We start from the raw sequence: 25,164 nt of genomic DNA, 5'->3' as shown, positions 1-25,164 counted from the left end.
GATTTTGATAATATTGATAGAAGTTTTATCTATAGTTTTGATATTGTACAGATTAATAAAATGTTTTAGCCAATAATCATTCACCTTAACCTTTAACATAACAGGCTTCTTCCTGTGCTTTACCATTTCCCAGGAGGCAGGAAAAAAATTCAAACATTAATCAGCCCTATTTTGTAACTTAGGATTTAATATATTTATTTACTTAATTGGAACTTAAAAGTTTGCATTGTGTAACAGGTAAAACTAGAAGTGCTAAAATTATAAGTATCAGAAGTAGGGAGAAACAAAAGCAAGTATCTACCTGACAGTTATTCCTTAAGGAGAATCAGAATTCGAGATGGGCAGATCAAGCCTCTGAGTGTAATTTTTCTCATCAGTGAAATGAAGATATTAAAGCTTAGTCTTCACCCACCACTTGTTGAAAAGCTGAGTGTGAAGATTTAGAACAGGGCAGTAACAGTGATGCTATAATACCAAAAAAGGCTGCCATTTATCAAGCTCCTAATATGTGAGGTGCTATTTAATTGTAAAACATTGGTACCATAATCGTAAAAGTAATTGTGTTTCGGTTCACAGAGAGTTATTTGTTTCTGACTCAGTGTCTTTCATAATGTTAAGCAAATGTAGACAGTCACTTTTCTGGAACAGGAAACAAGTGGAAGGAAAAACCTCAATGTCTGTTCTGAGCATTTAATATTATCAGTTTCTGTTTATTATGATGCTCCATTTTTATCATCTTCACTCATTTCTAAAATCAAAGTTTTGTTTAGATTGCAACTAATTTCTCTGTCTTGTCACAAGGGTTCTCTCAATGTTTAAGATGTTTCAAAATATTCAGGTGTTTTTCTCTTAAAACGCATACCTTCTAACCCAGTACAGTTTACTTCTCATTGTCTACGTTGTAATGGAAATTAACATATTGTTTTGGTAAATATAAACACACATTTTATAAATTTTGGATCACCTAATATTTCTATACCACTAATAATGATAATATTCCCAGTCATATGGATGCTATATAATGTATTTAACCATTCCACTAATTTTTATTATTTACATTTTTAGATATTTTTTTCTAATAATGCAGTAAATACCTGTGTAAGATCTTTTAATATCTTCTAAATACTCTTATGTACAATGTTATTTTCTTCTGTAGTAGTGCCTGGAAATGTGTAATTTATTTAGGGCACTTGTAAATTATTTGCCTTTCTACAGTTATTTGTAAGGTGAAAGTGTTTCCTTCTGCCGAAACTTGGTATTGCCATTTTGCAGACAGGAGAGACAGGTGGAGTTTCGCAGATAGCTGTCTATTAGCAATAAGCCACAGTGTTCAAATTTAGTAGTGTCATGCCCTTAGTTACTTACCTGCAGATAGTTTCCTGGTAGGGCTCATGTTACTGCTATAATGTTGAGCCCACCATATGTTCATTTAACATATACAAATTCAATTATATATTCTGAGTCAAAGCATTCTCTCTCTGTCTGTCTCTCTCTCTCTCTCTCTCTTTCTCTCTCTCTCTCTCTCTCTCTCTCTCACACACACACACACACACACACACACACAGCCTGTGTTTCATATAATATGGTCACTAAATGCTCATAACTAATTCTGATATTCAGTTGTAGTAGTAGAAAACTGCTTCAGTTGCTGGAGGAAGGACTAGCATGTGTTGAATTTATTAAAAGACAGTATAGTTTACACCACCCTTGTTTATGATACTGTTTTGTCAGCAGTTTAAAAGATTTCCAGGGTGATATTGACTACCTGAAGATTTTCCTATGCTTTGACCATACAACCGTATCCTGTGTAAGATGTAACACTACTGAAATGGAGATTTTTTGTAACACCATTGAAATGGAGAGTTTTGAATCAAATCACATCAGTTTTAGTAAGGATGATGGTTGATGACAATATAGTAATGTAGTTAATGTGTAGTTCAATAAATTCAATTTTACTTTTCAATAAATACTAGATGGCCTTTTTCAGTGGGGGTGGGGGGATGCTATAGTTTACTCCTGGAAAATAGGTTATTGTTTTCCCCTAGGCACAACGTAAGATGGGGATAGAATTCCTGATCAGGGACATAGAACCAAATAAGACAAAAAGGATAACATAAAGGCAGCTATAAATTTCTGTAATCACATAGAACAGTAAAATTTAAAGGACATCCCATAGAATTCTAGACCGTTGAGGCACCTTAAGGATTATTCACTTCCAGGCATTTCATTTTAGAAATGAGTATACAGAATCCGACAGAGACCAGGAAGATTTACTAAAGCAACTGGTGGCAGAGCCAAGAATGGAACCCAGATGGTCCAACTTCTAGTCCAGTGTCTTTCTATTCTGCTGCACTGTTAAAAGTCCTGTAAAGACATATCAGTGAATTATGAAGCATATATGAAAACAGTACTGTACTATATAATTAATTTACCCAATTAAAATTAATGAACTTGATTCACTCTACATTAATTAACAAATGGACATTAATTTTGTTTTTGCTTTTAGAAAACCTATTGGTAAATCATTTTTCAAAAGGCCACACAGAAAGCTTACATTGATGCTGTTTCCCTACCCGACTGCCTGCTTTTCCCCCACCATCACCCGAGTCACCTCATCCTCAACAAAATGTACAGTGAAAGGCAATTTTGAAGAATAGATGGAAAATGTTAAAAATATGTGGGACAGTTGTGGTCATTTAGATTAGTATGCTGATTCAAGACTCTTCTCAGCACCAATTCAGAAGGGGCTGGTCTTTTAACCACCTTGTCAAGTTCCCACTCCCTCTATTTATCATTGCCCACACAGACCCTTGCCTCAGAAACGAAGATTGCCTAGGTAACAGTATTGACAAATGAAGGACTAGTTAGACAACATCAAGCGAGTCATGGCATGAAAAGGGAGAATAAGTTTTGTAATTTCTTCGTTACTATAAATATTCCCAACTTTCATGGAAATGCTCTATAAAAACAATGTATACATTTCAGGGTCACGGTGCAGGAAAAAACAGAGTTCAACTTCTTTCCTACCCACATCACTTATTCTCATACTTATTTCTCCTTGGTATGAACAAAGGACAATTTCCTTCCTTCTGATCTCCACAGAAGTAGATGGATGTCACTGCCAATATCAACTCCACTCTAGTATGAGACGTAGTCAAGAGAACAGGGACATATCCATCAACACCAAGCTCTAGATCAAAGTTCGAGGAAAATAAAAATCAACCTGTAAACAAAGAAGGCAAACCTTTATTTTTCATGCAAAAGTAGCAGTGGCTTTTTTAGGCAGAAATAAGGCTTTTGCATTATTTGAGAACTGAAGTGTATCGCTTTGAGAACTTGAATTCAATGTATTGTTTTTCCTCAGTGTATAGATTTATAAATAGTTTTCCTGAATCATTTTTTAATGATCCAGTTTAGGGAAGTAAAGATCAGGAAACAACACATGAACAATTTGTCTTAAACATATCCACCCTTCTGAAAAGTCATAATTCCAGGTTTTAACTTTATTTTTTACAGAACTTATTATTTCTTTTTTGTATTGATAAACTATAGTGGGTGAATCAAGGCAAATAATTTGAACTTAAATAGCCATTCAAAACAATTTAAAGAGTAAAACATTGAATATTGCTTCACCTAGACATTCTGTATTTCACCATCTTCATGGTTGTTTATTGTCAAATAGGACACTTATCTGAACACCTTGTATATATTTCCTGTATATATTTGTATATATTTCCTGAGTTTTTTAAATGATGACTTTTTATAATATTAAACTTACTCTTGGATAATAATCATAAAGACATCCATTATACTGTAACAATGCTTAATAATAAAGATCTGATGATGAAATACTAAAATAATGAAGTACAACTTTCTGCTTGACATTATTCAAGTTCTCAAAAAGACGATGGAAGAACTGATAATACTGATTATTGAAAAGATAGTTAATTAGCATGGTGAAATTTTAGGGAAGGTTGAACTTCTATGCTATTGATTCAGTTTGACTGTTAACACATTTCTCATTTTGTCTGTATTGATTTGGACTTCAGAAAGTTGAAGGAAAAGGTTTTTCCCATCTCTTAAATTTCACTTCTGCCTCAAAGTGTTATGCTCCTTCTTATGTTATTTTAAATCATTCCATAAGGCAATTTTTTAAATATATAATATAGCTAAAGTCAACAATATTGCAAAAAGCAACGTGTTTTCCCTCACTTAAGTTTGGACTAGAAAGACAAATATGGTGCCATCAGATAACTTGAAGAACTCAGGAAACAATTTGGAAGAACTGAAATTTGAAATCTATAATTCTTTCCATGACGACTAAGAGGCAGAATTGTCTCTTTAGTTTATAAATAAAGTAGTGACTCCAGAACCAAATATATGACACTAAGTTTACGATAACTGTGTTCTTTGGAAGTCACCACACAGATCACTGTTATTGCCAAAGAATCTCAGTGTAAATTTCTATATTCCAAAGTTACACCACAAAAGACAATTTTAAATAGTTTAAACACAAATACATAGCACCAAGCATAATAAACACTCCAAAATATCTAATGAATAATTACTTCACATGGAGCTTAGAAAATATATGCATACATTATATTTATTTTAACCTAACTGCATAAGTATATTCATATTTTCATGTATTTAAATTAAATTCAAGAATCACCTTTAATGGCTTGCTTTTTAAAAATAATATTCAGTAGAGAAAGTCTAGGCTAAAAAAATCAAGGATAGATCTTTTCTGGATATTTTCAGAGAAGATACTTTTCTGTTACATACCCAATATAATAAAAATATTACATATATTATTTTTAATATGGAAAATATGATGAGTAGTATTTAAAGCATCATTGTACTAAGTGTTTCAAATGCATTATGAATTGTTTAATACTCTGAAGAGGTCTATGCGGTGGGAGTTCCTTTACTCCAATTCTTCCGAAGAAACAGTCCAGGCCTGCAGCTGCATGACCAGGGTGCGACAGGGGTGAGACAGCCAGGGTTTAAATTCAGGTCTGCCTCGATTGTCCAGCTGGGGCTCTTCATCATTCTCATTTTCCCTGGAACTGCAGACAATACAACTTTTGTGTACATTACGTTTACATGCAGATTTGTAAGCAGTGCTGAAAAATCACCAAATAAAAAAATGAGAAAAGAAAACCACAGAACTCGTGAATAATAGGTTTTGCCAATGACTGTTATTTTTGTGAGTTTCCAGATAAATAAGACAGTAAAATCTAATCTTTTCCTCCCTGTAGCTTTGTAATAAAATAGTGTTTCTGGTGAGTTTTGTGGGAAATCGTGGCACTTTCACCCGAGGCTACCGAGCGGTCATCCTGGATATGGCCTTTCTCTACCACGTGGCATATGTCCTGGTTTGCATGCTGGGCCTCTTTGTCCATGAATTCTTCTATAGCTTCCTGGTGAGTACTTCTCCGTGTGGACAATCAATGCTGAAAAAATACACAATGCTGACTCTTCCTTTGATTTTTTTTTTTTTTAAAGCAGGGCCTGACATTTAGGACAAATTATGTTATTTTTAGAATTTCCTAGGAAAAGTGTGAATTATTATTATTTTTAATCTTTTCCTCTGAGAAACCACATAAGTGGTGGAATTCTTTATTTCCTCTCTGAGAAGTCACTAACGACCCCACCTCTTGACCCAGGCTTCATATAGCAGCTGCTTTTGGTTTCGGCCAAATCCTTACTTCGCTTTACATTTAGAGAGTCTCGAACAGAGTGTAGGGGGAAAGTATGGGGATATATTTTCATAGTACTGGAATCATTGCATTTTGTTTACAACAACAAATATTATTGTGACTTTAGAATGGCGTATACATAAAATGAGGGAGAAACTGCCAACCTAGTAAAAAAAAAACATAGTGAGTTGTTTTAAGTCTTCATTTCAGATTTAATGTGTCTTTGTTGCTAAGCTTATCTCCATGTATCTAACTCATTAAATGGATTTGCAGATTTCTTCTAGAGGTCTGTTTTTTGTTTTTCACGTTATCCATTTTACTTCCTATATATAGACTCTTTGATAGCCATAAACTAGGAGAGGAGACAGTATAAATATGTGGTAATATTTTGAAACCTAAAACACTACCAGGTTAATATCACGATGTCATGGGAGAAATTTATTTATATCTCCCACCCATGGCTGGCATGCAGTGGAGAGCACTAGCCAGTAAAATAATTCCTGAAACCTAAGGTAAAGATCTAAAAACATTACGATGGCCCTGTTTGCTTGGGTCATGAGGAACAAATCCATTGCCTACTGCTTTCCTGTTTTCTAGCAAACCCATGTAGGAAGACTGAAAAGAGGCAAATTTTCTATTTACTCTCAAAGAGCCCCCGTGATACACAACTATCTTCTAGCTAGTTAAGTTAGATTATTCAACAGTCAAAAGTAGATTTTTTTTTCTGTTCCAGGGATCCAAATGAATTCCCTTTCTGCTCTAATTTTCCATAAAGAATCCACTTTTTAAAACATGCCTGTGATATATAAAGTCTTATTATACTCAGCACTTTTACCGGACTGTGATATATAACAAACATTCTGTAATGTTTTTGTGCTTCAACCCTTCTCGTCTATAAAATCGATAGGGAGAGGATGATAGACTCGTACTATCAAGATTCATTAAAGAGATAATATTAAAAAAACATGTGAAATGATGTATGTAAATCTTTATGTTTTCCAAGAAAAGGCATTTGGCAAAATGAAGGTGTATTTGAATTATTATATTAGCTATTGATAGTAATGTTACTTTTAATTTACGTTACTTAACCTCATTTTCCAGTTGTATTTTCTTCTTGTGTTTTATCTTTCAAATCTTACAATACTGATGCTAATTTGTTTTCACCAGGTTGTTTGTGAAAACGATATTATCCATTTTTAAAAGTTTGTTTATTTATTTATTATTTATTTATTTAGAGAACGAGAGTGAGAGCAAGAGAGAGGCAGAGAGAGAGGGAGAGAGAGAGAATCCCATGTGGGGCTCTATCTCACAAACTATGAGATCATGACCTGGGCAAAATCGAGAGTCAGACACTTAACTGACTAGGCCACCCAGGCACCCCAAGGATATTGTCCATTTTGATGTTTAGAGTACTAGAAGGAAATTATAATGGACGTGATGCCAAAATGGCATTTAAGTATTTTTTAAAATATGTATTGTATTTTAAAAAATACATGAATATGTATTCCTAGTTACATCCACAAATACCAATACTTTATCCAAAATAATAAAAGCCATTTTCCTTTCAGATATAAATAGAAAGAACCATCAACCTGCCCAATGTCAATACCTTTTTTGCCTTCCCAAGATTCTGATTCCATGGGAATGGAATGGGGCCCAGAAATAAGCATTTTTAGTAAGCATCCCATGGGCTTCTGGAAGTGATAAACTTTTAGAAACCATTCAGAAGTGACCTAGAGTCCATTGCCAAACCTTTTCTTTAAGCCACTATTGAGTTAAAGTAAAGGAATATCTCCTTTATGTCAATGACATGCTTAAGTAAGTTAAGTCAGAGTGTCGATAATTTGGAAGTTGAATTTGCATTAGTTAATTTTGTCTGTACTGAGGAACATTGACTTTATTTCTGGAAGCTTCTGCTCCCTCCAGAAGATAAGCAGATAGCAAAATATTTAAACACTTTTTTTTATGTATGATCATGATAAAATATCAACTTCCTAAGGTGAACAAATAAGGTAATATCTTTATGGCAATTATTTGCAAGACTAGAATTAAATTGGAAAGTAAGTATATAACCCTCAGTACTCAGCAAAACAGAGTATAAACAAGGCCCTGGTGTTTCCAAAGGGATTTGTGATACTGGTAATGGATCATTTCAACCAGTTCAGAAATTCTAATCAGTGCCCTCAGAGAGCAGGAGACAAACCTTAATTATTCCAACTTCCAAAATAGTATTCATTTCCAAACAGATATTTATGCCTTTTTAAGTGAATGTTAATTTATTGCTTTTAACCCGCTTTTGATAATATAACATGTACTTGCTTATGTATAATTTCAACTTAATAATAGAGCAATAAATAAAATTGCCCTTGGTGTGGACTCCAGACAGCAAACACATACCTAGGTTCTTGACCAGTGCATAGATTCTCTACTACTAAACACAAAATGGATAATAACCCATTAGAGGAAGTGGAAATTTAACAAATTGTGTCCTATAGTTTTGCTTATACTTCTGTTTCCAAATGTACATACTAAAATAATAGGTTTTGTCTTTGTTATGTCCCTGTAGCCAGGAAATGCATTTCCATTCCTCAAATATTTTTAAATTTCCTATCTTTTCTATGGCAGCAGGCTCATCAAATTGTTCTGGTAGTTTCTCCTCTAATCCTTCGATTAAACAATACATTTAATGAATCTGTCAATTATTCATCACTTAGGCAAATGTAATTCAGCATTCTCACCTTAGCCATTTTACGTATTCCAGAAGCAACTGCAGAACATCAGTAAGATTAAAAATAAGGAATAAGTAACTAAGTTGGTTAAGTATAGTATTATAATTTTTCTAAATTCAAATGTGACACTATGCTATTTCTGTATCTTACAAAATTAAAGTTATGTTGGTTATGAAACCAACACACATATGCACATTATATGCCGTGTTAGAGTTATCTTTATTGAAAAACAGTTTATTAATACATTCCAACTGTAGAAGAAACACATATTTTGGTGCACCTTTAAGGTATCACTTAGATTGTTATTTTTCGCAGACAAACTAAAATGGCTTGCATTTGTATCCATAATTACCTTTATGTTTATTCAGCTTTTGCTCCATTGCATTTTTTTCTTGTTTTGTTTTGTGTTTGTAGCTGTTTGATTTGGTGTACAGAGAAGAGACTCTGCTCAATGTCATAAAGAGTGTCACACGGAATGGCCGCTCCATTATTCTAACTGCAGTCCTGGCTCTCATCCTTGTCTACCTGTTTTCCATTATTGGATTCCTTTTTCTGAAGGATGACTTCACAATGGAAGTGGATAGGCTGAAAAACAGAACTCCCGTTACAGGTATTGCTATTACCACCAAATGAGCTTCCTCTCGTGGCAGACATGACTTGTACACAGCTTAAGAGCATTACAGATAAACACTAATGGAGGAAATGTTTCCTTGAAAACATGTTCTTGTTCACTGAGAGCTCATGAATGTCCAATACTCCTCAGCGGTTTTTTAGCCGTCAATGTGTATAGAGAAATCCTGATTTAAGAAACATCATCTGGGCCCAGTTTCAGTGAGAAAGTTTCAACAATGCTAACTATTTTCTAGAAGACAGTCAACAACTTCAGTGTAGGAGAATGGCTTTGGAATCTTTTCTTCCTCTTTTTTCCTGTCTCCCCCCAAGAACAACATCTAGCATCATTCACAACCATTATTCCACATATGTTTGCTCACGGTACATCATATTATACTTAAATAATTGAAAATGATAAATGTTTTGATTTGGAAACCATCAGGAAGTAAGAAATTTGGTATTGAAAAAATGCTCAACATGCTGTCATTAAGGAGCTCAATTCATCAGTATGTGGCTATCACAATTTCTGTACAATATTTCTGTTTTCTGACTGGTTAGACATCATCCACTTAGACTTACTGTGATTCTTGTGGTGATAGGGCTTATTCTTTCCATCTTACTTTGAATTTTTATTTATCATGCTTTCTAATGGTTTCTTTTTTTCCCCCTTTCCTACCTTTTGTTGTTTGGGTTAAATTTCTTTGTTACTCTTTTTCCTCCTCTCCTGCTTTGCTGGATACAAATCATAGTTCTGCACTTTGCTGTTTGTTTCTCTGGGTGATTCTGCTGCCTATGAGTTGTAGAGAATGGAAACCACAAAATGACTCTCCCCTCAAGCCATTAAATTTAAAGGTATGACATAATTAGTGGTGACTTATAAACAATATTCTTTCTTGCCTTTAACAAACATTTCTTGATTATTAAATTGATGACAGATGGTAGTTTCTTGCTTAGAATATGGGATAATTAGGTGATGTTTAGATCTGTTATTAAGTCTAAGTGATCAAAGCACAGAGTAGAAATGTCATATACATAGATTGAAAGTTATTAAACTGGAGACTGAATTTCATACCTAGGTATTCATCTTTATTCAGAGGAACGTGAAATATTTTGTTACTGTCTTTCCTGTTCTCCCATAAATGTTACTTGTTCCAGAATTTTACAGGCATATATATTTAAAGAAAGGGCTCATATTTGTAAGTAGCCTCTCAAACTCCCCCCAAACTATCTGTGAATCATAAACAAAAATCTTCAGGTTTTAATTATTTCTTATTTACCAGGCATGATCACAATGAGTTACTCAGTACAGGGAGAGTCTGAAGCTGAAGCAATCACAATCCCTGAATCCAAATGTATACAATAGTTATTGTTTTCTGACTCTAGTCATAAATATTTTTGTGTTATTAAAAAGGATGTTAGTGACATTATGAACATTTCTTCCTTAGAAATATAAAAAGGGGCACCTCGGTGGCTCAGTTGGTTAAGTGTCTGACTTCAGCTCAGGTCATGATCTCGCAGTTTATGGGTTCAAGCCCCGGGTTAGTCTCTGTGCTGACAGCTCAGAGCCTGGAGCCTGCTTCACATTCTGTGTGTCTCCCTCTCTCTCTGCCCCTCCCCACTCATGCTCTGTCTTTCAGAAATGAATAAAAGTTAAAAATTTTTTTATTTTTATTTTTTATTTTTATTTTTCTAATTTTTAATGTTTATTTATTTTTGAGAGAGATACAGAGCATGAACAGGGGAGGGGCAGAGAGAGAGGGAGACACAGAATCCAAATCACGCTCCAGGCTCTGAGCTGTCAGCACAGAGTCCTACGTGGGGCTTGAACTCACAAACCGTGAGATCATGACCTGAGCCAAAGTTGGATCCTAACTGACTGAGCCACCCAGGTGCCCCAGAAAATAAAAATTTTTTTTAAAGAAATATAAAAATATATTTCCTTTTTTCTTACAAAATAGGCAGCATTAGACCTAAAATGTCAAGATCTTTATTAAAAAATGTTCATATTTAGGGGTGCCTGGGTGGCTCAGTCAGTTGAGAGTCCGACTTTGGCTCAGGCCATGATCTCACTGTCTGTGAGGTCGAGCCCTGCGTCGGGCTCTGTGCTGTCGAGGCCTGGAGCCTGCTTCGGATTCTGTGTCTCCCTCTCTCTCTGCCCCTCCCCCACTCATGCTCTGTCTCTATCAAAAAGTGAATAAAAGTTAAAAATTTTTTTTAAAAATGTGCATATTTACATGAAAAACTGTTAAATAAGAGAAAGCATTTGTAAATACTATGAAAATCTAGTATACAAGAAGTTAAACTCTTGACTCTTCATAGATTGAGAATGTTTGTTGCATAGGGCTGAGAGTGAATATGATATTGTGCCCTGAGGAAAGCGCCTTTATTTTCATAATATTTTTAATTATTTAATTTGTAACACCATCTGTCTATTGATAAATAGCATCAAGTTTGTTTTTTCAAGTACCAAACACTATTTGCTCCCAAAGTTGAGTGAAAGCTTATTGAGGATAACCAGCCTAGGTAGCAAGTGAAATCTGGAGGGCAGACATGTGCAGTTGTTCAGGGGGTAGGAAATAGTCATGGGACAGCCAGGAGGTGGGAACAAGGAGGGAAGGTTGGGAGTTCTAGAGCTTGCGGCAGAGCATTGCAGACACATAGGAGAGTGGAGGATGGATAATTTGCAAATGGCATCGGGAATTTAGGAAAACGCAGATCCTACCTCTGAGACGCGGGGCCCCGCGCTCCACAGAGGAAGCAGCTGCCACTTGACGGGGTTGAGGGGGGCCCATGTCTTAGAAAAGCCCAAGGAGTTGGAGAGAAGGATCTGTTGACAAGCAGAGATTACAGTATTTCTCACGTGTTCTTTCTTCCCCCTTCTCAGTGCTGCCCTCTGGCTTCCCACCCTCATTTCCTCTCACCCAGGAGACTAGGAACCTCTTAGGTGGCTTCCCCACCTGCAGCCCCTTCTTCCCGCCCAATTCATTCATTGTAACCTCTGATTGATTCGGTGTCTCATTGATTCAAAAACTGCTGGGATCTGCACTGGCTGTGAGATGTTTGGTTTAAAACAATAGCCTGGATGCTCAGGTCACTCTGCTCCCATGTCTGTGCCTTCGCTGGCCTCTGTGCCTTTTGTCATAACAAACTGCACCAGGAATCCCGCCCACCACCCCCCCCCCCCCATCTTTCTATGTGTGAATCCCATGTCTTTAGATGTATCCTTCTCCAAAACACTTTCTGTTTGTTTGTCTGTTTGTTTGTTTGTTCCTAGAATTCACGTCTCTCTCGTAATGCACTCCATTACGTTAACTGTACTTTACTTCCTCCACTCAAGTGTAATCCTGTCTTTGCCTCTTGGTATTCCCGAATTATCAGGTCTCTGAGGCCTCGACTCTGGGCCCTCAGAGCCTGGCATGGAGCCAATAAATATTAAGTAAGAGAATGGCCACCAGGACACATTCAGAAACCCCATCTCTCTCCTTCTCTGACCACCAGAAACCCTCTCCAGCACCAGATGGTGCACCTGCCCTTTCCCCGGAGCTTGCCCCAGTCAAGGGGCAAGGAAAGGTGGAGGTGAATGTGTGACCTCCCTTCCCTGAGTGGACTCTGTCTTTCTCAGCTCCAAGGCTTGGGTTGCAGGCAACCCCAGGCCTGGTCCGTCCCCCAATCACGTGTCCTAACTTCAGCTCCTGTTTGTCACTTCTGCCCTCATCTCATCAGAGAACCAGGATAACTTGGTGTGATGTTGCTCTGATATGCACTTGAGTATTTCTTCAATCCTTTGTATATACAAATGAACTTACTCCTGCCCCTCCTTCTCACGGACTTTGATGACTGTTTGAAAAATCGGTTTGAAGAGAGGGAGGGAGGCAAACCACAAGAGACTTAAATACAGAGAACAAACCAAGGGTTATGGGGGGTGGGGGAGAGGAGAAAGTGGGTGATGGGCATTGAGGCAGGCACCTGTTGGGATGAGCACTGGGTGTTGTATGGAAACCAATTTGACAATAAATTATATTAAAATTTTTTTAAAAAAAGAAAAATCGGTTTGAGAAGTATGAACCTCTTTACTTTGTATTTGTTACTAACAACAAAAAAAATTTCTTATAAAGCTTCTTTCGCACAGATACGAAGTTTACCATTTTCTGTTCCATTCTGGCTGGGGAGATAGGCCAAGCAGATGGATCCTTGGGAACTAAGGGAGAAAAGAAAGATTCCCCCCACCCCCCACCCCCAACTGTACTGTTAGAACTGCCATGACCTGAAAGTCTCTACCTGCTATAGGGACTAACCAGTGGCTTAGAATCTGGGAAACCAACTGCTCTGGGGGAAATGTGTTCTGTCATTCCAAGTCTGAATCCTGAATGCATTTGGCCATGGAAACATTGTACATGGTGGTTAAGGTCTGCATTATTATTAATACTTTATCTTTGCCACTTCAAAAAGGTATAAAAGGCTTTTAGTGGGTTGGCTTGTGAACTTACTCCCTATTTATAAAATGCCTTCAATACACAAAACTGTGTTCAGAGTTCCAAACCAAGTTCCTAAAAGACTTTAGGATCACAGCTAAGTTGAGGTAGTAGTGATTTTTATTTATACGCCTTTGTAACTATATGTTCATTTCTTGTCATTTGCGTATTTGTCTCTATACCATATTCTAATTTGTGTGTTCTCAGGGAGTAATGAAGTTCCTACTATGACTTTAACTTCAATGATGGGAACATGTGAAAAGGACAACTGCTCACCCACAATACCAGCTTCAAATACAGGTCTGTAAAAAGGACCCCAGAACAGTACAAACCTGATACTTTGTAGTTATGTTTATTACTGCTAAGGGAGTTGCTCTAAGAATTTCGTGGTGGATTGAAATAGAATCATGGAGGGTAAAAGAACCAAAAAGTTTCAAACTAGAGAAAGGATTCCCATATCTGTCATTTTGTATCCCACCCCATTGCTTATATTATTCCTATTCTTGAGGATTTATCAGATTTACCTTGTGGTACCTGCTGCTAAAAATACTATTACCAAATTGCAAACCCATACCACACTTGACACCCTTTTAAATGTATAGCCTTTAACAGAGAATCTGGAAACACACAGGCTTGGAACTCAAAAGACTTGGTATAATCCTGGACTTCCCACTTTCTAGCTCTCTGTTTTAGATATGTTATGCAAATTTCCTGGACTTTGTTCACATGGTTTGCCCAGAGTGGGAGGGGGTGAGGGACCAGACAGACAGACAGAGAGAATATGATACTTTCCTTGCTTCCAAAGGAGCAAATGGGAACCATGCTCATAAAAAGAATTTTTGAAACTCTAAATTGTTCTCAATGGTTTGGAAACTATGGCATATGTGAAATTTAATGAACTGTAGAAGGAATTAGTGATCTCTTTCCAGAAGCAGCAGTGATTTAGGGAGTATATATCTTTAAATATTTGAAGAGTTTTATATATAAAAAAGGAGTGGATCCAGTCTGTATTACATCTATGAAAGGCAACAGTGGACTCAGGGGAGATGATGGAAGGAAGAGTTAAGCACAGTGTGAGGACAGAGTCCCCCCTTTCCATCTGGGAGCACACTGTTTCTCTGATCATAATGATAGGGGCTTCTTTCCTAAATTGCCTTTTTCCTTGAGATGTTGGATTGTTGCATGAGGAAAAATGGATGTGCCCTTTGGCGAATGAAACATTTCAACCTTTATGACCTAAGGGGAGAAATAAACACATGTACATTCCATCCTAATGTCTCAGTAGTCAAAGGAACTGTGAGCAACTGCCTCCCAGGCTTCTTTCCTCCCCTAAGTCCTGGCTACTGGGCTAAGGCTTCCAAACAACAAACCAGCTCATTCCATGCTTGTGTAGCTTTACTGTGCTCTGCAATTTCTAAAATCCTGGTACATGCATCCTCCAGTCTAAACATTTCCAATTTCCTCAGCCTTCCCTACATATAACAGCAGTGACTTTTGATGTAACACTCCAAGGCAAGAAGCTGAGTGGTGTTATCTTATTCTGGATAGTGGAATTGGGAATCACACCATACCCTTGACCCAGATTTGGCTGACTCTTGGCTAACATGCCATTCTTCACTGGTTCAGCTGTTAAGCCATAAATGCCTATCCTGTACTCATGTAATTGGGAGTTTGGAATTTCAAGCATAAAACGGTGCATTTATTTTTACTTATTTCTGCCACCCCTAATCCAAGGCCATCTCAGTTTGTCCTGGAAATAGACAAGGAGTTGTTTTGCCTGGTTGAACTCTAGGTTTCCAGCACCTTCTAGTTCTAACCTGTCACAGGGCTCATGATATCTTTATGGATCCTGATTCTGTTAAGCAATATGCTCATTCTCTCTTATGTCATCCTCAAGTTGATAAGCTGTAGAACAGGGATTGGAAAACTATGGCCTGCGGGGAAATCTGATTTGCCACCTGTTTTTGTACAGTCCTTGGGCTAGGACTAGTTGTAACATTTTTAAAAAGTATTTTCTTTAAAGAAAAAGATGCAATGGAGGCTTTATGTCACCCACAAAGCCTATAACATTTCCCATCTGCCTCTTTGAAAAACAAAATTGCCCACCTCTGCAAAGGAAGATTTTCATTAAAAGTGCTAGAAATGTTACATAGGACAGTGCTAAGCTCAAAATCTTTAGCATGCTACTAGAAACATGCTTTCAGACTGACATAGTCATGTTCTGTGCAGTTCTTCAGCCACAGAGAACTCTGTCTTAAATAAACTATCAGTGAGCCCATGTTTCTCTATCTTTAAAAGAAAAATCATGGGACTCCTCAGAGTCTCCTTGCCAAATCCCAGACACATGTCTGTCACGTCCCCAATTTGAGGTGAGTGTGAACCCATGCTGGTTTCTCTTGACGCCTCCTTCTTCCCACACCATCCTTTCAATGATCCGTTTTGGTATGTTATCTTGGGGATCAGCATCAGGCCTATTTGTCAGCAGTTTGCTGAATCTATCACAATCTCAAATTCAGGTCTATAAATGCTCCTCTCTTCTTATTATTCATGATTTAAAAAGAAATATCATAGCTATTTTAAAAACTTGGGCATAGTTTAAGTAGCTGTGTAAAACTAAATAGCTCTTAGGATCTTTACCCCATCTTGAACTTCAATCTATTGTCACTAGAACTTGTTATCTTCTTTTTAATACAGCCTTCTTTCTCCTTAACAGTGTGAAAAATAATGGGTTAAAAATTTTACTTTCTTTTTAGCACAAATATTCTAACAATAGTGTCCCAAGTATATAGTGACTCAATTCCTGCCTTGCTCTTCTGTCTCTGAATATTACCTTACAATTATTTCCTTTATTTTAAAGCAAATATACGTTACCTATAGTTTGATTTTAAGAAAAGAATATTACTTTGCCAGTGAACCAAACACAAAGCCAGCATTCTTCCTGCCAGAGACCATAAAGATGGGAGACCCAGGGGCCCAGCACAGTGGCTGAGCTAGTGATGCTCATCCCCAGCATGGGAGCCAGAAGCTCCTAAGACTCGGGGAAATAGCTGCCAGAGGCTCTTGTCCTGGAGTGAGATCTTCCCGGTCTTATGTGCTGTGAGCATGTCCCAGGACGTGGTTGCCCAGCTCTGTACAATCTTACAAATTTTAGGCTTTATACAATTGTTATTGATAACCAACCAGGCATTCTATTGTAATTGTTTTATGTGCTGTTACTAATTGTGACATTTTGATCTTAACGTTTTAAAAAAAGTGAAGTGAATATTTTTGTAAAACCAGAAATTCATTAAGTCGGTTCAGTACACATGATGATATTATTAATTATATATAATTAATAATTCTATATATATTTATATATAGAATTATTAATAATTAATAAAACCTTAATAATCAATTAATTATTATAATTATAAAACCTTATTCATTCCTTCATATAGCAATACTTGTTGAGCCTGTACTACTGGCCAGCCACCATGTTAGGTGTTCAAGACATAGTATTGAATAGACAAACATGATCCTAGTCCTTATGGAACTTATAAAACACTGAGGGGGAGGCATAAAAAGTCATAAAATATGGTGAGTCCTACAAGCGGCGCTATGATAGATAATCACAAGAGAGTTTGGCTGTAGGTAGAGCAAACAGAAAGGCCTTTCTGAGGAGGGATTATTTAAATTGAGACTTGGAGCATGAAAAGGAGCCAATCACACCAAGAGGTAGTGCAAGTACATTCTAGGCACAGGGAACAGCATGGGTGAGGGCCCTGAGGCATGTCAAGGGTGTAGATAGATGCTCTTAATTATCCTCACGTTATACGTAAAAACACTGAAGGACACAAACTTTAAGTAAGGTCACAATAGCTCGTAGACTAAGCTAGACCTCCAGTTCCAGGGCCTGTCCTCCAGTCTTCTAAGTTTTATTGTCTTCTAGTTAAAGGATTAACTGGGAGGAATGCTAGGGGCGTCTGATGAATAGAGGCCAGGGATTCTGCTAAACATCCTACAATGCATGGGACAGCCCCCCTCAGCAAAGAACCATCCAGCCCAAAATATGAATGGTGTTGAGGTTGAGAAACTCTGTTCCATCACAAAGTCCATTTGGATATTGATTTACAACTCTGAATACAAACTCATAAAAGGCTTCTCATAAAAACCTCTACAACCTGTGACTCACCTCATATATTACCCAAAGAAGAGAACTTCCCTTTTCGGGATAGACAGATGGGGACAATTCTTCCTGGCTTATTATGCCAGAAGCAAAGTCTCCATTTTTTTAGGCTCCACCTGCACTGGGAGCAGGGAAAGGCAGGTATGACTTTGCAGGGAAGCTCCCAGAGAATGGAGATGAGGACAGCAGAGGAATGTCAGCCCCAGAGGGTGACAGGAACACTGTTGGGAGCCAGAGCTGATGGCAATCATTCCTAAAGCAGTCTTTAAAACTGCAGGAATGCCTGTATTAATGTGCCTACTCTTTCCCCTGTGCCCGTTTTGCGTTTGGCACGGTTAAGTGATAAAATTCATTGGGCTGAAAAGTCCACAGATTTGATCCTCTAGCCCTTGGCCACATGTATTTACTGCAGAAGTGAATAAAAGCCAGAACCTGGTGTTTGCTGTGCACCATGTGCCACTGAGATTTAAAAATAACTTTTCTATGTCTACAATCAGAATTAAATTTTAATTTGCAAACCCTAGTGTGCATTTGTGACGGCCTTGGTTTGTTACCTTGTGGACAGCAGGTCTGTGTTACAAAAGGCCCAGACACATACACAGTAGCAGAATAACAAGCCTTGTGGTGACTGGGAAGCCCAGCGGCCGGTCCCCGAGGAAGTTCCAGCAGATGCCGGTAGGGTCATTGTCCCAGGAGCCGCACATTTGTACGGTAACTGGCAACCAACTGTGGTCGGAAAAAAAAATAAAAAGAACTTTTATTTCATTTGCTGCAGACCTACCTGAATTCTTAGACAAATATAATCACCAAAGAAACACCAGAAAAATTTAATAACTGATTTTCTAGAAAGCTTAGGGCTTTTTTAGGCAATTTACAAAACACAGTTACAATTATTTTCCAAGGAAAGGTCATTTGAATATACAGAAAAGGGAGGAAGTTCACAGATTTCTCACACTAATGAGTAATTCAAATGTAACATGTTTTGGTATTTTACTTTAATGAAAAAGACTGAGGAATAGCAGAAACCAATCAGCCTTAGTGCCAGTCTACGTCTTGGCTTCCCACTGGGGGCCCCGCGTTTTAAGTCTCTCTTTCTAGTTAAAATTTTTAAAAAAAGAATTTCCATAATGAAGCGATTGTAGTTAAAGTTTAAAACTAACAAACAAGAAATTTTCAATTGCACTCAGGCTTTCAGATATATATCTCAGTGATAATCTGTTGTTTCTAAAAAATCATTAAAAATGGATAATTTAATTATTAAAACAGAAAAAAATAGTCTTATTAACAGCTCTTAATTCAAGCATGCCCAATATTTGAAAAAATTTATAGATTAACACCTCGGATCGGAGCCAATCGAATATATTTTTATTCATTTCTTCATATAAAACACTTCAATTTCTTTTATGAATTAAGAAAAACCACTTTATTTTACTAATACTCAACTGAAAAGGAGGATAATTTAACCCCATATTGTTCAAGTATCAAGTTTGTTATACTAAAACTATAACTTTGTATAAGATTTTGTAGCCCTCTATCACCAATAATGAAATTATGATACCTACGTTTGTTACCCCCCATGTGCCAAGTGTGTCCTCAGTTTCTTACAGGTATATATTTAGTTTTTTTAAGTGTGTCCACATGGCCCATCTATTTCCATGAATTCTTTACTTTTGCCTGTACACAAGCATGTGTTGTCACTGTTTTTTTTCCATAAAGCCTATTTATTTATTTATCTATCTCTCTATGTATCTATCCATTTATTTAGAACAGGGGAGGGGCAGAAGGAGAGGGAGAGAGAATCTCAAGCAGGCTCTGCACTGCCAGCACAGAGCTCAACATGGGGCTCAAACTTGTGAGATCATGACCTGAGCCAAAATCAAGAGTTGAATGCTTAACTGGCTGAGCTACCCAGGTGCCCCTGTGCTGTCGCTTCTTTTATAACTGCCTGTTTTCATCATTACCCCCTCGCCACCATTAGCTAGATTATTGTTCTTGCATTTGAAATCTCCTTGCTACCATCTGCTTGAACCTTCCTCTGCTCTCTGTTATCCCCACAAACTAATCCATCTCCTTCCTTTCAGGACCAAAGTTTCCTATAAAACAATTGACCTACCCTCTCTCCTTGATTTCTGCATCAGTCGTCTTCTGTTTCACTGTCTACCATCTTCCCGTTGTTTCCTGATGACCTTAATGTTCAATCCATCGACCTTTTCTTGCTTCTCATTGCCTTTGACTCTTCTGTAATTTTTACACTTTTTTGTGCCTTCTCCATCTTTAAGTTATTTTCTTCCTGAATTTAAGGTCACATTACTCTCCCAGCTGTCTTGTGCTCTGTAGCTTTTAAAAATGTTTTCTGGGGTGCCTGATTGGCTTGGTCGGTTAAGCACCCGACTTTGGCTTAGGTCATGATCTTGCAATTCCTGGGTTTGAGCCCCACATCAGGCTCTATGCTGACAGCTCAGAGCCTGGAGCCTGCTTCGGATTCTGTGTCTCCGTCTTTCTCTGCCCCTCTCCTGCTTGTGCTCTGTGTCTCTCTCTCAAAAATAAACAAACATTTAACAAATTTAAAAATGTTTGCTCATCTTCTCATCTACACACACAGAAATCATCTGAAATTCTTTCTTTGTCTTCATCATAACACCTTACATCCAGCTCCCCCTTCTCAGTTGTCAATTTCTGTGGTTTAATGGGACCATCCATTCCCAAGTAAGCTCTGGCTGGAAGCTTCAGTAGGATGTGTAACATTGCCTTCTCCCTCATGCCTAGGGTCATGGCACCTCCTGTTCATCCATACTTTTCATTCTCATGGCCATCACCCTGTTGAGGCTCATCACACATTATGCCTCCTATCTGGTCTTTCTACCTCCAGGCATTCTCTTCTCTTCAATTCACCTACTGTATCACCACTAGACTGCTTACCAGAAATCACTGCTTTGGGTATATTTTCCCCTACCCCAATGCATGATTTTCATGATACTCCATTGCCTGCCAAATAAAACCCAAACTCACAGAGAGCCCCCAGTTTCTCTCCCCAGAATTATCTTCCACTCCTCTACATACTGGTTTATTTGATCTTCTATCTTCATCATATAGGTGAATGTTTTTCTACCTCTTGGGCTCTGTGGCCATACCATGTGAATGCCTCTCTGCTACTATTTTAATCCATCGAATATTCAAGGCAAACTCAGAGGCTATAGTCATTAGAGGGACTCCCCTCTCATTATCCCTAGTATTAAGTGTTCTTTCTCTATTCTGATTTCTTTGTATCACTTCTGTGGCTTTAAACACATGTGAATTTGCCTTATTATTTAAGTAAATATTCTATCTCATACTGTTTCATCAGCTAGTTGATAAACCACCTTGCCCCTATTTAAAGTTCTCCAGTGGCTTCTCTTGGCTTTCAGATAAAGTTGAAACCCTTTATCTGAGTGTGTGAGTCTCTCCATAATAAACAGGCCCCTTCCTGTTTTTCTTCTCACACTTGTCTACATGCACCAAAGGCCCGGTCATTACAATACACCTGCGGTTCCAAAAGCACCTCATATGCATTCATGCCTGTTGACCTTTGCTCATCCCACTTTCTCTGCCTGGAATGTCTTACTTTGCTGATATTACTAGCCAGGCAATATCTCTTTCAATATTCAACTCAGGCGCCACCTCCTTCAAGATGCTGTCCCCAATGCCCCCCATCCTGTGAGATGCATACCACCCTGCCTGCACATTGCATTGTCTTTGTTCACCTGCTGACACATCTTTCCTAGGAAGCCACAAATCTCCTAGGGACCCCCACACTCTGCTCTCCTCACCTGTATACCCGGCACTTAGCACAGGGTCTGTTGAGGTAGTGAGATGAGACAGGTTTGGCATAGAGAAGGCAAGGTGGTTATGTAGGTAGGTCTCCACAAGGTGGCATTTACTTAGGTGAATTTACTATGACTCAGGGCCTGGCTTTCAGCCTGAAGGCCTGGGAACTTGGCTTAACATATTGTGAATAAATCCATCTCACAAAGATAGAGCCTTATTAAAACCAAGCTCTTGGAGGCTGCTATATAAAACTAGCATGCCTCTGCACCGGATATTATAGAGTGAATATCAATTGTTGTCATTGACCTGACCTGGGTATTCTCCCCCTGTTTATATGCCACACAGAAGGTCAGTACTCTCATTATATATATTTGCAGCCAATGAATTTTATTTCACAATGGCTAATCATGTGAATTGTGTGTGTATTTTACTAGCTCACCTGTGACAGAATGAACAACCTCATTCTTAAATTCTTGGGGAGAGATGGGAGGACTTTCATGTGGCTTCTATGTACTGACCAATCTGGCACATATTAAGTCATTAGTAAGCACTTATGTGACATGACCAGGTAGTTTCTGATTAAATATATGAACCCAGATCCCTCCACTAAATATAAGGTTGCTTTGATTGAAAGTCTAACCATAGCAAAGTAGCATATAGACCTATTCCATATGACCTCATTACTGGAAAACCGTGTTTCTCTTTTTAAAATTCCTTTAATTCCCTTATACATTTCTATTTTTTTTTCTCATGTTTATTTACTTATTTTGAGAAAGAGTGGAGAGAGAGAGCAGGGGATTGGCAGAGAGAGAGGGAGAGAGAGAATCCCAAGCAGGTTCCATGCTGTGAGCACAGAGCCTGATACTCATTCTCACAAACCATGAGATCCTGATCCAAGCTGGAATCCAGATTTGGACACTTAGGTGAAGGGGCCACCCAGGTGCCCCCCTCTCATGCGTTTCTAACCAGTTTTCTTTATGGTCTTCCTAGCCATCACATTAGAACCCACCTTCAGGTGTCAGAGACCTAACTAGCATGTTGCACGCTGAGATTTCTCTGTCTGATTCGTCTCTTCCTCTGCGCTGCTGCCCCTGCGAGCCTCACCTCTTCCCCATTTCTCCTTCCTCCAAAAGCAGTTTTATTTCTTCTACTTTCTCAATCAGAATGTGCCTCAAGGCTCACCTCTAAGGCAAGTGGTCTGGCTCAGAATCTGCTGCTAGCTTTGAAGCTGAGCTTGATACTTGCCCATCTCTGACTTCAGCTTTCCACTCAAGGTATGTGTTTATGTTTTAAAAAGAAACAGCTCTGAATAAGGTGAAAGTATTGGGATCCCCTATCCATGTGAAGTTAAAGTCAGTTCACAAGAGGAAGATCAAGCTTTTTATAACAAAGTACCAAACAGGCTGTTGGTTGGATCATGTAGACAAAATTAGACTTTCTTTCTTTTTTTTTCCCTCTGGTTGTTTCCATACTCCTGCTTTGACATACACACTGTGGCCACACAAGTCCAAAAGTCAATACCTTTATGGTTCTTTAACCTTGTAACAAGAAAAATACGTTTCTGCTCACTTACCAATATTAGAAAATCCTGATTCTAATATCCAATTTAGTATGAACTTTTCACTATTTTAAATGCCTGGGAAATAATTACCAAGTCTGGTAACTTTACCTTTAAACAAAATAAGACCAGGAATTTTTCTGTCACATTGTATCTTTTCTGTCTCCCCATCTCTTACTAAATATTTTCACATAAGTACATTCCCATGTAATAAATTGTTCACATAAATACATTGTGATTCTTGTCCATAGCTCAATGCTCAACATTAAAAGAGCTTAGGGGCACCTGGGTAGCTCAGTCAGTTAAGCATCCAACTCTTGGTTTTGGCTCAGGTTGTGAGATCGAGCCCTGCGTCAGCCTCCACACTGAGCATGGAGCCTGCTCAAGATTCTGTCTCCCCTTCTCTCCCTCCCCCTCCTCCACTCGTGTGTGTGTACGTGTGTGTGTGTACACTATCTCTCTCTCTCTAAAATAAAAAAAATATATAAATAAAATAGCTTAGATGCTTAGCTAAAGTAATGAAATAATATCTGCTCTAATTTTTAAGCACCTACTAGGTGTATGCTAATCTCTGTGCAGTGTTTTACATATCTTAAATATAAGGTTCTGAAGGGTTTCACCCTTAATCAGACCTCCCCATTTTATAGATGAGGATATTGAGGTCAAGTGACTGCTGAAGTCTCAGTACTGGGACAGAGTAGAATTTGAAGCCACGCCCATGTAACTGCCTTCACATGTCCCTTCACCTGCAATATCTTTGCCTCCTGGGTGAGCTGTTTTCCTGAGCTCTTACCACAGCCTCCCCACACGACACAGTGCACAAGGCATACTAGCTTTCTTATATTTTGTACTTTTCATCCTGTGATTTTTTCACCGATGGAAGAAGACAAATATTTCAGAATCCCATTGTGTGACCTTCTCAGTCTGTGTCAGTCACATGCTGCAACATTTAATGCATGTTGTGTGATCTCAAAAAATTGTGTCGTGGCACAATTATAATGAAATTGAGATTCGGAAGTAGACGATAGCATATTTAAAAACATGAGCTTGCTGCGGTGTTTAATTTGTGTGTTTTCATAGCAGATGAAGAGTATGAAGATGGAATTGAAAGGACGTGTGACACGCTCCTTATGTGCATTGTCACTGTCCTGAACCAGGGCCTCAGGAATGGCGGCGGCGTGGGAGATGTTCTGAGAAGGCCATCGAAAGATGTAAGCTGGAGAAAAAAACATTTTTTCAAGGAGAATATAATCATTTTTTATAATTTATTTATTTATTTCGAGAGAGAGAGAGAGACAGCACACGAGCACGAGCAGGGGAGGAGCAGAGAGAGGGAGAAAGAATCCTAAGCAGACTCCACACTGTCAGCGCTGAGCCCCACGGGGGGCTCCAGCTCAGGAACTGTGAGATCATGACCTGAGCTGAAACTGGGAGTTGGACACTTAACCAATTGAGCCACTCAGGCGCCCCTGAACATAATCATTTTTTTAAAACCTTCTTACTAGCATTAACAGTATTGTTTTTGTTTTCAGGATACCATATCATGTTGTTTGTTTTCAAAGTATAATGGTGGCCATTAAAACCAATTCATTGTATGCTAGAATTACACAGAAATAGCTAATGTACTAAAAAAATCTATGTATGTCATGAAAAGTTTCCAAATTTGAACTGTGTGTTGTATTACAGCAATGAGATCATGCCTACAAACTTCATACAGGAGTTAATTGTTACATAAATAACAGAAACTATGCTGCTCCTTGTCTATCAGTCTTCTCAGGCATGAAGATTTTACTCTTTGTCTCTGAATAGTAATGGCCACCATTATTTATCCATGATGAATATAAAATTTGAACAAATTCTAACATGATTTCATATATTAAAATGGCAAGGCTGAAAATTTTCTCATTAGCTACAAAACTCTCAAGCGCCAGGCTGGAGACATAAAAAAAAAATCTCAGTTCTCCAACAGGCCAGCTGTAGCGTATTGTCAGTTCATCTAATGGTGCCTCATCTATGAAACAGCTGGATTAGAATCTCTAATGTGTGTTTTCATACTGTCCATCAAAGAGAAGTAACCTGGAGCTGTGTGTCCTTGACCCTATAAGGCCAAGAACAAAATCTA

General features: G+C 38.0%; 1 protein-coding gene across 2 annotated transcripts in view; it reads left to right on the top strand.

Moving 5' to 3' along the window:
* The window catches only part of ITPR2 (inositol 1,4,5-trisphosphate receptor type 2), a 485,618-nt gene that overhangs the window by 400,298 nt on the left and 60,156 nt on the right, over window positions 1–25,164 (top strand). The window contains exons 50-53 of one of the 2 annotated variants that reach the window (XM_042946117.1): window positions 5,262–5,426; window positions 8,846–9,041; window positions 13,723–13,815; window positions 24,126–24,253. In XM_042946117.1, the coding sequence (XP_042802051.1) occupies window positions 5,262–5,426; window positions 8,846–9,041; window positions 13,723–13,815; window positions 24,126–24,253 (582 nt within the window). Of the gene's footprint in view, window positions 1–5,261; window positions 5,427–8,845; window positions 9,042–13,722; window positions 13,816–24,122; window positions 24,254–25,164 lie in introns of both variants that reach the window. The other variant, XM_042946116.1, reaches the window with a different exon arrangement.

Source organism: Panthera leo, chromosome B4 (genome assembly GCF_018350215.1).
Source record: "Panthera leo isolate Ple1 chromosome B4, P.leo_Ple1_pat1.1, whole genome shotgun sequence".
In the NCBI taxonomy this organism is placed as follows: domain Eukaryota; kingdom Metazoa; phylum Chordata; class Mammalia; order Carnivora; family Felidae; genus Panthera; species Panthera leo.
This window is presented reverse-complemented; position numbering and strand designations above follow the sequence as displayed.